The following is an 11080-nucleotide window of genomic DNA, read 5'->3' as shown; positions in this document are numbered from 1 at the left end:
TGAAGCGTTCACACTATTGTGATCCATCTTTATTCTGCGTGTTTTTTGGTCTGATTCTTGTCCTGCAGTTTTCATCTATTTCAACAAATCATAAATCAGAACGTTCAGCTCTTTCAGGACAATCCTGCTGTGACTTTTGGTGTTGGTGCAGCTTTAGCTTTTTGAAATATTTAACCTTTTCTGGCACTTTTTTTTCTCATAAAAAATGAATTGAGCTCATTTTCCATCCTTCAGATCTTTAGATCTGTTTACAAACTTTTACTGCTCCCTTCACATTTTGTTCTGCTTCAGCTTCTTTCAGCTTCCTTGTGCAAATTAAAACTTTTTTTTTGCCACTATCAACTAATTTCAGCTGTGGAGGGTTCAGCTGTTCTGTACTCTTCAGCTTGTTTCCACAAATTGCAACATTTTTGTGCTTCTTCGAACTTCTTTCTACTAATTTTAGCTTGTTATGCTCCTTTCAGCTTATTTCTGCAAGTTTAATCTTTTTCTACTTTTCAGCAACTATATAGCTGTTTTTATGCTAATTAAGCCTTTTCAGCTAATTCCACATTTTTTGCACTCATTTGAACTTTTTTCAGCCTAATTCAGCAAAAATGCGCTCTCTCCAATTCCTTCTTATAATTTCAGCTTCTTTCTGTTTTTTAGCTACATTTCAGCAGTTTTGGGCTAATTTCAGCTTTTTTCAGATAATTTCTACTTTTTTGTGCTCATTTCTGCTTCTTTCAGCCTAATTGGGCAAATGTGTTTTCTGCTTTCTTCTGCAAATTTAAGCTTGTTCTACCTTTTCAGCTACTTTTTGGTATTTCTTTAGCTATTTTCAGCTTTTTTTCAGATAAAGTCAAGATTTCTGTGGTAATTTAAGCTACTTTCAGCCTAATTAACTTCTATATGCTAATTTCAGCTTGTTATGCTCCTGTCAAAGTGTGCCAAAATGCAGCTCTATAACTTTTGAGATGCGATGGAGATGTTCAGGACAGATTCAGACGGGTCGAAGACGTCTGCGAGGACTCTGTGACCATGCTTCTTTGAAACACGGTCAAATATCAAGCAACAGGACTTTGAACCTCTGTGACTCCTGCAGTTAGTTTGACAACCCCACAAACGTCTCAAGATGTTCTGGAGGCTCCCTGTAGGAGGCGTTCTCCAGCCAGTCGCAGTCTGGTAAACTGCTTACATCACAGCCAGGTAGCTCCTGAAGAAGTCCCGGAGCTGCACAAACTCCTGCAGACGTGATTTGTTGTCCGTCACGCTCTTTTCCAGCTCGTTCCGGGCCTCCAGCGTGGCTTGGATCTTTGCCCTGAATACATGCACCCTCTCAGGGCACAGATCCTCTAAGCGAGACGCCTGGTTCTCCACCTCCTTCACGTCCTCCGTTACGACTGCACAGTCCACCTGTGGAGAATCACAGTGAAGATCCATCATCTCTCATCAGCCTGTTCTCGTGTCCATGACCTCATGCTCATGGCTTTATGCATATGATTCTGCAGGAGGCCCACATGGTGCACAGATGGGCTGCCACGCTGCAGCGAGCTCAGTCTTCACCTTTTGAAGAGGCAGTAATTAATAGGCCTCTGTGGGAGCAGCGTAATGTTCTCAGCTCCAGGAACGTTGGAGAACACCCCTGGATGTGCGTGGATGCCTGTCTGCTGACGCCACATTTATTTCGGTTTGGGCGATTAGCTCATTTCTGCCTTTCGGTTGTACCGAGTCCAGACAGCTGGGAGCGTGTGGTTTGTTTGCGTGTGATAAACACAACACAGACCCAAAAATATGATTTAAATAGAAACACACACACACACACACACACACACACCCACACACACACACACCCACACACACACACACACCTTGCAAGTTTGACATCCAAACAGTTTCTGAGAGTAAACACTAAAGTGAGTCACATGAGTGCAAATAAATATCTTGCTGTGATCTTATACTGGCTTGTTTTAGCAGGGATCACAGGAGCGGCTCTAAAATGATTTAATCCTTTTTGTCTGATAGATTCTAATCTGATTATTGATTGATTATTATCTGATTATTGTCTGAATGTTCAAGAAGCATTCACTCCGTTGTGATCCATTTTTCTTACGTACGTTTTTTGGCGCAATTGTCGTCCCGCAGTATTCAGCTATACCAACAAATCATAAATCAAAACGTTCAGCTCTTTCAGGACGATTCGGCTGTGACTTTTGGTATTGGTGCAGCTTTAGCTTTTTGAAATATTTAAACTTTTCTGTCATTTTTTCCTCGTAGAAAATGAATTGAGGTCATTTTCCATCCTTCAAATCTTTAAATCTGTTTGCAACCTTTTACGGCTCCTTTCACATTTTGTTCTGTTTCAGCTACTTTCCACTAATTTCAGCTGTTTTTTTCCAGCTCCTTTGTACTCCTTTCAGATTCGTTCTGCTAACTATAACATTTTTGTGCTTCTTCTAACTTCTTTCTGCTAATTTCAGCTTGTTTTGCTCCTTTTAGCTTATTTCTGTAAGTTTCAGCTTTTTCTGCTCTTCCGGCTACCATTTAGCAGTTTTTAAATTTTAGCATTTTCAGCTAATTCCACTTTTTTGCACTCATTTCAACTTTTTTCAGCCTAATTCAGCAAAAGTATGCTCTCTCCACTTCCTTCTGCTAGTTTAAGCTTATTTCTACTATTTTAGCTACTTTTCAGCTGTTTTGTGATAATTTCAGTTTTTTTTCAGAAGAAATGGGCAAACATTTGTTCTTTCTGCTTTCTTCTGCAAATTTTAAATTATTCTACTTTTTCAGCTAGCTTTTTAGCATTTTTAGCTAATTTCAGCTGTTTTCAGATACAATCAAATTCTTTGTGGTAATTTCTGCAACTGTCAGCCTAATAATTTCAGCTTGCTATGCTCCTTTCAGATTATTTCTGCAAGTTTTAGTCTTTTTTACTATTTCTGTTACCATTTTGCTGTTTTTATGCTAATGTTAGCCTTTTCAGATAATTCCACTTTTTTTTTTTTTCTAATTTCAGCTCCTTCCACTTCCTTCTGGTAGTTTAAGTTTTTTTCTTCCTTTTCAGCTATTTTTTGCTAATTTCAGCTTTTTTTTTAGCTAATTTCCATTTTTTTGTGATAATATCTGCTTATTTAAACCCAATTAAGCAATTAAGTGCTCTTTCTGCTTTCTTTTGCTAACTTGGACTTGTTCTTACATTTCAGCATGTTTTTAGCTAATTTCATCTGTTTTTCAGCAAGTTCTTCTGGAATAAGCATCCACATTGCATTTTCACAGGAAATGTAATTTCTCTAGTTGTAATACTTGTTTTTCTTTTGTGTGCTGCCCTGAGGTGACTTGTTAAAAACTGCTGCTGTAACAATAAAGTGAATAAAATATATTTACACCACGGGACGGGCCAGCGTTTTCCTCTCACCTCCAGGCGCTCCTGCCTCTCCTGCAGAGCCTCCAGGCTGCAGCGGTCCGGTTCACACTGCACAGCCAGGTCCGTCTCCTCCTCCAGGATGTCCAGGTTCAGTTCCTTGCTGCTGCACAAGCTCTTCTCCACTCGTACCGCCAGGCTGGCATGCTGATGAGACACAAGGTCATCACAAGATCTGCTTGTGTTCCGGTCATCGCGCTCTGCAGTGGATCATTTGATTTTCATGTTGGAAAGTGGTTTTTAATATTGTCTGTGACACTTTGATACATGACCTGAGGATAAATCAAATCCAGGAGCCTTAACCCAGATGTGATCCCAACACCTTTCAGCACCATCACATGCACACATTCAGTATGAAGTCATCTCCGCACCTTGCTCAGCAGCTCCCGGATGGCTTGGTCGTGGCTTCGTGATCGACCTCGCTCCCTCACGGTGTCGTTCAGCATCTCCACGGCCTCTCGGAGTTCCTCCACCGGGTCGCCCACGATCTCAAGCAGGGCCTCGCCACCACAAGTGCTCTGGAGTCCGAGCAAAGCGGGAGCTGATGAGATGTCTCTGTGGAGAGGCTGAAAAACCATTTATGACGATGAGGCAAGGGGCTGGTTCAGTACAAGAGGAGTGTTACGGGACCAAACCTGTCAAGTGGTTTGATGAACATTTTTTCCTCAGTTGAAAGTCAGTCCAATAAAAACTGTGTAAACTGCATATAAGATGTTTCTTACCTGTCCGAGACTAAACGGAGTCCCGTCGAGCTCCTGGCTCTCCTCCAGCTCCACGCGCTCCAGGAACTCTGTCAGCATGAGCGTGTCCCGTAGCTCGGAGTTCTGCTGGCTCAGGGCGCTCAGCACACAGTGGTACCTGGGAAACGCATCACAGCATCTCATGAGGCGAGCGCTACCACCCTTCAGTTCTGATTAGGTCATCTATGGTGCTTCACATCAACACATCCTGTGCAGAGCTGAAATATGAAATGATGTTTGGTGTTTTTTCCTGAATAAATGAACCTTGAGTTGCTTCTTTTGAGCATGAAATAATGACATGTCCTGTAGCTGCTGTATGGAACACCTTTAGTGCCATCAAGTTGAGAGGGAAATGAGACCGATGCACACAAAATACACTGAGATCCCTTTAATTCCTTCAAAACGCTGTTCCTTTAATATTTGCTTTATTTTCGTATACTACTGTTAGCTTGTAGCTAATCTTATGCTACTTTCGGATTTTAGCTAGCGTTTCATGAATTTTCACTGTTTGCTAGCATTTCACTACTTTTAGTTAGCATTGTGCTACTTTTTAGCTAGTGATTTAATACGTTTTACAGCAATGTTTAGCTAGCTTTTAGATAGCATTTTGATGCATTTAGCTAAGGTTTTGGTACATTTTAGCTTTAAGCTAGCAGTAAGCTAATTTTAGCTGCTTCTAGACATGTTTTTCAACTTTCAGGAACCATTTTTTGGCTTTTAAAAAAACAAACAATTTTTTAGCTAATGTACTTTTACTTTTTAAATAGCCTTTCGCCCCTTTTCAGCAACTGATTAATGCTTTTTACATTTTATCTACAATTGTTCTTCATTTAGGTTTTGTTTACTCCATTTACCTACCGTTGTGCTTGTTTTAACTTAAACATCTCAGTTACGACTTCAAAGTTTATCCACCTGTCAGGGTTTACATGAAATGTAATCTCACCGTTATTATTATTGATCTCAGAATGGATTGTAGACCTGGACATTTGACTTGGAGGATTTCTGACAAAGTAGCGCTCCTGTTCAGATGTCAAAATATAGTTTAGCGCTCTTTAGATGGGTTGAAGATGCCCACAACAACTTTTTAGAGAAAACGTTGTTGCATAAATTTTACTGAACTTCTTCAGAGCTCCATTAACATGGCTGTACGTCTCTGCAAGTCATGAGAAGAAACTGAGAATTCCACCAAAGTTGGGGACATTCTGAGACATTCAGGACACATAATAAATGTCGTTAGCCGCCGTTAGCTGATTGAGATACCACCTTTAATGGAGACTGGAGTGGGATATGATTATATGGCAAAACCACTTTCTGTACTTTATATCAGCTCCAGCAAGCAAATGTTAAGTTGTCCGTCTCAGTGCATGCTCAACTTGATGGCACAAAGAATACTCCATGAGGTACTTCTATCTGCACCACTGGTTGCTTAGACTGCAACCTGGAATCACTTAAACGAGACATTTCCTTGTCTGTATTTTCTTTGGTCAGCTTGGTGGTTTTTACAGAAACTGAACTCTTGTTTATAGACCTGGATAGGTCCAGTCCAGTCCAGCAGCCAGCATCGTATGGGCTTACTGAAAGTCCATGGCAACAACCAAAGAGAGAGGCGTCATTATCCAACCAAGTAATGGTTGAATGGGTGAGCTGCGTGTCGGAACAGGGGTAGACCTCGCTGAGAAGCGCCTGGCACATAAGTGAATAAAGCCTGAGCTGCGCAGTTAACGAGCGCACAGAGAGCACTTTTTATTTTGCCAGTTTGGACAAAATGGCAGCCGAAGAGATCTATGAATAGTTCCATGATTCTGGTTTATTGGGTGAAACTGTTTGTCTTAAAACTCAAACTGGAACTTTTATGAATCAACTCTTCCATGTTGCAAACACGGCAAACCCAAGCCTGTGACCTCTCGGAAACTGTGATGCACTTTTTTATCCCAACGGTGGCGACTGGCAGAACGACCAGATTCATAGTACAAATCTTCCACGACGAAAGAACAATCAGTGGGGTTTCTTTCTCCACTCCAGTAAAAACCTACTTTTTCTCCACCTCTTCCATCCGCGCTGGCAGATCTTGTACGTGTGGGAGACTGTGGCCACGAAGGCGGTCCACCTCCTGCCTCAGAGCGCCGAGCTCCGGGCCGCGTGCCGCCACCTCTTTCTCCAGCAGAAAGCTCTCCCTCTCAGCCACGCTCATGGTCTCGGGGTCACCGGCTAACGCAGACGCCTTCATTGAGAGCTCCACCGACTCCAGCCAGGCCTCCAGGCTGCCAAGGGCTTGGAGCACTTTCACAATCTACGCTCGAAAAGCAAACAAACGTTTTAGTATTAAAACAAGAAACAATGGGGTAATAATAAGCATAGGCGTCACAACAACTATATGTGATGGGGACGTGTCCCCCCCCACATTTGAAAAATATTAATTTGGACCCCCCCACATTTACCATTAAATTTTAGTTCACCCAGCGCTGTTTGTATTTCTTCAGGAAAAATCCATTCCACTTGATTAATAAGAGAATACTCAAACCATTAAAAGTCCACTCCGGGTTTTCCTGGTTACCGACAACAACTCATCACACCACATGCAGTGTTTCTTCTAGGTCACTTGCCTTGGCAGGGTGCTCACAGGGGGAGGAGGGGGAGACACCTCTGTGTTGTGCGCTAGCCTAGCGCTACGTTAGTGACATCAGTTGTTGACCGGGGTAGGGGTTTAGGATGCGTAAAAGAAGTGGAGTGCTATGTCTGTAGCATGTTGGCTAGTGCGTCTGTGTTGCTTGCTGCTAGCTTAGTGCTACGTTAGTGCCGGCAGTTGTCAACTGGGCTAGGGATGCTTGAGAGATGCAGAGCATGCTCTGTTCATACAAGGTGAGCTGTTGGTCAGGCTACTTCTTGTGCCATGCTCTCTAATATAATTGAATCAAGTGTTTACTTATGTAGGTAAACGTAGATGTTTAACAGCCTGTTAAAATACACCAGAATGCAGGAAATGGCATCTATTTTATTCAGAAATTTCTGGAGGAGGACCCCCGGAACCCACCAACCAGTGTGACCCCCCACATTACAAATGCTTCTGGCACCAATGATAATAGGTACACCTAATGACATTAGAGTGTACTTTGAACTACATCTGTTGTAAAAGGCTGCTAATTTCTAACCATTTCTCCAAACGAGAGCATGTTTTATATCTCTTGTTAAATAAAACTGTGGTTCTATCTAAGACTGCACATTTATGGCTGAACATAAAAGCTCTAAAAATGGTAGAAATCCTTCAAAATAAGACTATAAATTTCTCTCAGAACAGTTTGACCCAAGAAGAGAATCTGCTCAGAGATAGTTTATGAACATTACCCTGAAGCCCAGCTTCTCTGAGGCCTGCAGGAATGCAGCGTTCCTCTGGTGCCTCCTCCTCAGTTCTTCCCACAGGACCTCCAGCTGGCTGAGAAACTCCTCGATCTTTGAGCTGCCTGGGTGCTGAGCCCGGACCAGCCCGTGGCCCTCCTGAGGAACGGGTTTCAACTCATCAGTACAGGTGGTGCGGTACACATGAACTGGATTTCATGATGTAAAATGTGCGTAAATCTGAAGTTTTGGGTTCACACAGCTTCCTCACACTGAACCATTTTGCTCTCATTTTGAGGACGCATGAACATTCGCAGTATTCTTTTCCAGTTTTTTATTTATTTATCTGCACGTGTTATTTTAGTCATTCGTTTCAAAACCTTCAGCTCATTCAGGAGATTGATACTTTGACTTTTGATTTTTATAACTTTAGCCATTTTTAACATATTTAACTTCAGAGTTTTCCCTCGTTTATCATGGGGATTCCTTTCCCAGCCCCCCCAACTTTCCTTAATAGCCACTTTGACGGTCAAATCAGCTGTATTTCAAAAACCGATACATGGAAGCAGGAGCGTGCAGAGGGACGACTCGCTGTGCATTTCTTTGAAATTTAACAAGATAACCACCTAAAAACAATTATTTGTTTACTTGACATTATAGTACAGGTGCGTCTCAGCTGAACTTTTCATTAATAAATGCACTTTAATGGTCAAATCAGCTGCATTTTACCTGGGCGGCGCGGCAAAATGCAGCTAATTTGACATTTGCTCCAGGAGTTACGGCGCGAGACAAAGGTGGTTTGTATGGCAAGCCAAGTGTATCATTAATAGCCATTTTTACCTATTAATGAGACATTTGGCTTGCCATATAGGTCAATGGCCCTCTAGTGGCTGAAAATGGTAGTGTTCAATTTTTTCCATGTCAGAATGAATGCAGGTGCTAAGTCATTTAAACTATTATATTTTAATTTAACAATCCATGCCACTCATGTGGCTCATCCATCAATCAGCCAATTGTGTGTCACGTCCAATCTTACTTTGATTAACAAGTCGAACCGCGAAGTAGCAAGGGACTACTGTCTTTGCAAATATTTTCACCATAGCAATACAGTACATAGAAATCTCTTCGATTTCTACAACGTTGTTCTTTTTAAAATCTGCTTCTGTGAACTCACTTTATTTTTCTCCACATGCCACTTTGAGTTATCCTTTTGTCACTTCAAGGTATTAGCTACCATTCTGCTACTTTTAGCTAACCTTTTGATACTTTTAGCATTTAGCTGAGCTGCTGCTTTTAATTAACATTTTACTTTTATCTAGCCTTTTGCTATTTTTAGCTTTAAGTTAATGTTTTCTTACTTTTTCCAGTCTTTTGATATTTTTGTCTTAGCTAGAATTTTGCTTCTATTTAGACTTTAGCTTGTCTTTTGCTCTTTTTTGGCTTTTAGCTACACATTTTGCTCATTTTGGGCCTTTTTCTAGTCGCTCACACACTTTAGATTTTAGCTAGTGCTTCTTTTACCAGTTGGCTAGTGCTCTGCTGCTTTTAGCTTTAACAAATCATTTTCAGCTCCTTAGCCAAATTCAGAACAGAAAATGAAATTAGCTCGTTAACATTCACCACGTGTTCATGGACTGGGAATGTGACGATGCGCTTCGGTTTACCCTCTTGACCACCTCTATCCGGACTCTGTTGTTAAGGATTTCTTGCTCGAGGGCGCGCTGACACTCCCTGGCTGCCTCCAGTCCCCCAGAGCTGGCTATTGAACACACCTGAGTTGCCATGGTTACGTTGTCTTTGAGCCAGGACAAAGTCTAAAGAAAGAGAGAAAAAAAAAAACACCTAAAACGTCAAGTTCTGTTGTTCGGCGTACGTGTTTTGCAGCTGCACGTGTCGGAGCTGAGCCCACCTTGTCTGCAGACACAGTGAACTTCTGCAGCTGTGGGTGGTTCTGTGGAGCCGAGGGGAGTCTGGGCTCTGCTCTGGGCGCTTTGCTGCAAACAAGACGATGGTGCTTTACAATAAACACAGATCTTTCCCAGTCAGGCACAGTCAGAAAGAAACATCAGGCTGACCTTTCCTCCTTCAGCTGGTATCTGGTGGCTGTGTGGCCTGAGCTCCCTCCCTCAGCTGATGGAGCGTGGCTCACTGATCGCTGCTCCTGGCTTTGGCTGCTCTGCATCTGTCGACCGCTCACATGGTCACCGATGCTCTGTAAACAGAAGAGTCATGGCCTCTAAGCTGGAAACAAACAACATGCACATGGAGGCTTTCGACAGAGAGTATTTACAGTTAATTTAACGGATTTCTTCAAACATTTTCTAACCGACAGCTTATCAAGTTGATGCAAAAAGTAAAATGCTTGGAACCAGAAGTTTGGACATATTTACAGTAAATGACTTTATGAATGAATGCACAAAGTACAACATGTGCTACATTTTAATTCTCATGATAAAAAGAAATGTTAATAAAACAGAAACTTTGTCACTTTTTCTTTGCCCGGCTCTCATTTAGGCAGCTGTGTTTTTTCAGGATTAAACAGGGATTTCCATAAACCGTCTTTTCGAGCGATGCAGCTGAGTTTTCGGTAAGGTCAGTGCTCGCACAGATCCTTTCTGTGCGCAGAAATATGTTTGAGACGTCAGCAGCCACTAAGCAACATTTACAACCATCTGAGTGCATTAAAGGTCGGCCGGAGGACCCTCATACAGCAGGGGGTTCAAATGAGACGTTCAAGTTTCTGGACTGCAGGGAGTATGGCAAACCATTTGTGTATTTATTCAACACCGTTGACATCAAGGGTCGTTTTCACCCACTAGGTTGTTGCGCTGCCCTGTGCTTCACAACTGGTCACATTAATTCTTGAAGCACTTCCAACCAGTGGCACTTCTGCCCAACAAGTCATACTAGTTAGACATTTTGCTGCATGAATAGTCCAAAAGTCCCAATCCAGTTGGCCTTTTCACACTCCAGTGGACCATTGAACTGAACTAGTTGACCACTGTGTCTTATAAGTTAACTAGTACACAACGAAACCCTTACATGTCAGCTGATCAACACAAATTATGCCTACAAATCAACTCCCCAACCTCAAATATGCACTTTAGTGCAACAACAAAGTTCACGCACAATCATCCATGTACAAAATCCAATAATGGTCAATCAGGTCGTCTGGACAGTTTATTTTTTGTGGAAAATGTTTTGCCCTCTATCCGGAAGGCTTCATCAGTCTGAGGAGTCCCAAGTAAACTGTTTTCCACACTAAGCAGTACACTCATTTAGTGGACCAACCAGTTTGCTGGTGATAAGATGGTTTCTGGGGGCTGTAGTGTCCTCAGCCTGATGAAGCCCTCTGGATAGAGGGCGAAACGTCTTTCCACAAAAAAGAAACTGTCCAGATGACCTGATTGACCATTAATGGACTTTAGTGCAGCCTTAAAATTGAACTAGCTGCCTAGTAAACTCTAAAATGCTCACTAGTCAACTATGGCCAAAATTAGTCACACTAATTAACATGTACTAGTTTACTAATGACAACATAATGGTGTCTAAGTTTCAAATAAAGAACAGTTGTTGACTAGTTTTGTGCAGTGGTCCACTAGTGCAG

At 42.0% G+C, this 11080-nt stretch overlaps 1 protein-coding gene across 1 annotated transcript in view; it reads right to left on the bottom strand.

The window, feature by feature from the left end:
- Nucleotides 1-1173: 1173 nt before the first annotated feature.
- The window catches only part of LOC119423488 (spectrin alpha chain, non-erythrocytic 1), a gene marked incomplete in the record, with an annotated part of 64843 nt that continues 54936 nt past the window's right edge, over nt 1174-11080 (bottom strand). Inside the window, 9 exon segments of the mRNA XM_037690921.1 lie at nt 1174-1395; nt 3395-3547; nt 3772-3966; nt 4123-4258; nt 6174-6430; nt 7483-7632; nt 9138-9287; nt 9383-9467; nt 9549-9685. Of these exon segments, the coding sequence (XP_037546849.1) occupies nt 1174-1395; nt 3395-3547; nt 3772-3966; nt 4123-4258; nt 6174-6430; nt 7483-7632; nt 9138-9287; nt 9383-9467; nt 9549-9685 (1485 nt within the window).

Source organism: Nematolebias whitei, chromosome 1, assembly GCF_014905685.2.
Source record: "Nematolebias whitei isolate Nwh7 chromosome 1, NemWhi1, whole genome shotgun sequence".
Lineage (NCBI taxonomy): Eukaryota > Metazoa > Chordata > Actinopteri > Cyprinodontiformes > Rivulidae > Nematolebias > Nematolebias whitei.
The sequence above is the reverse complement of the archived record's forward strand: the minus strand, read 5'-3'. Positions and strand labels throughout refer to the sequence as shown.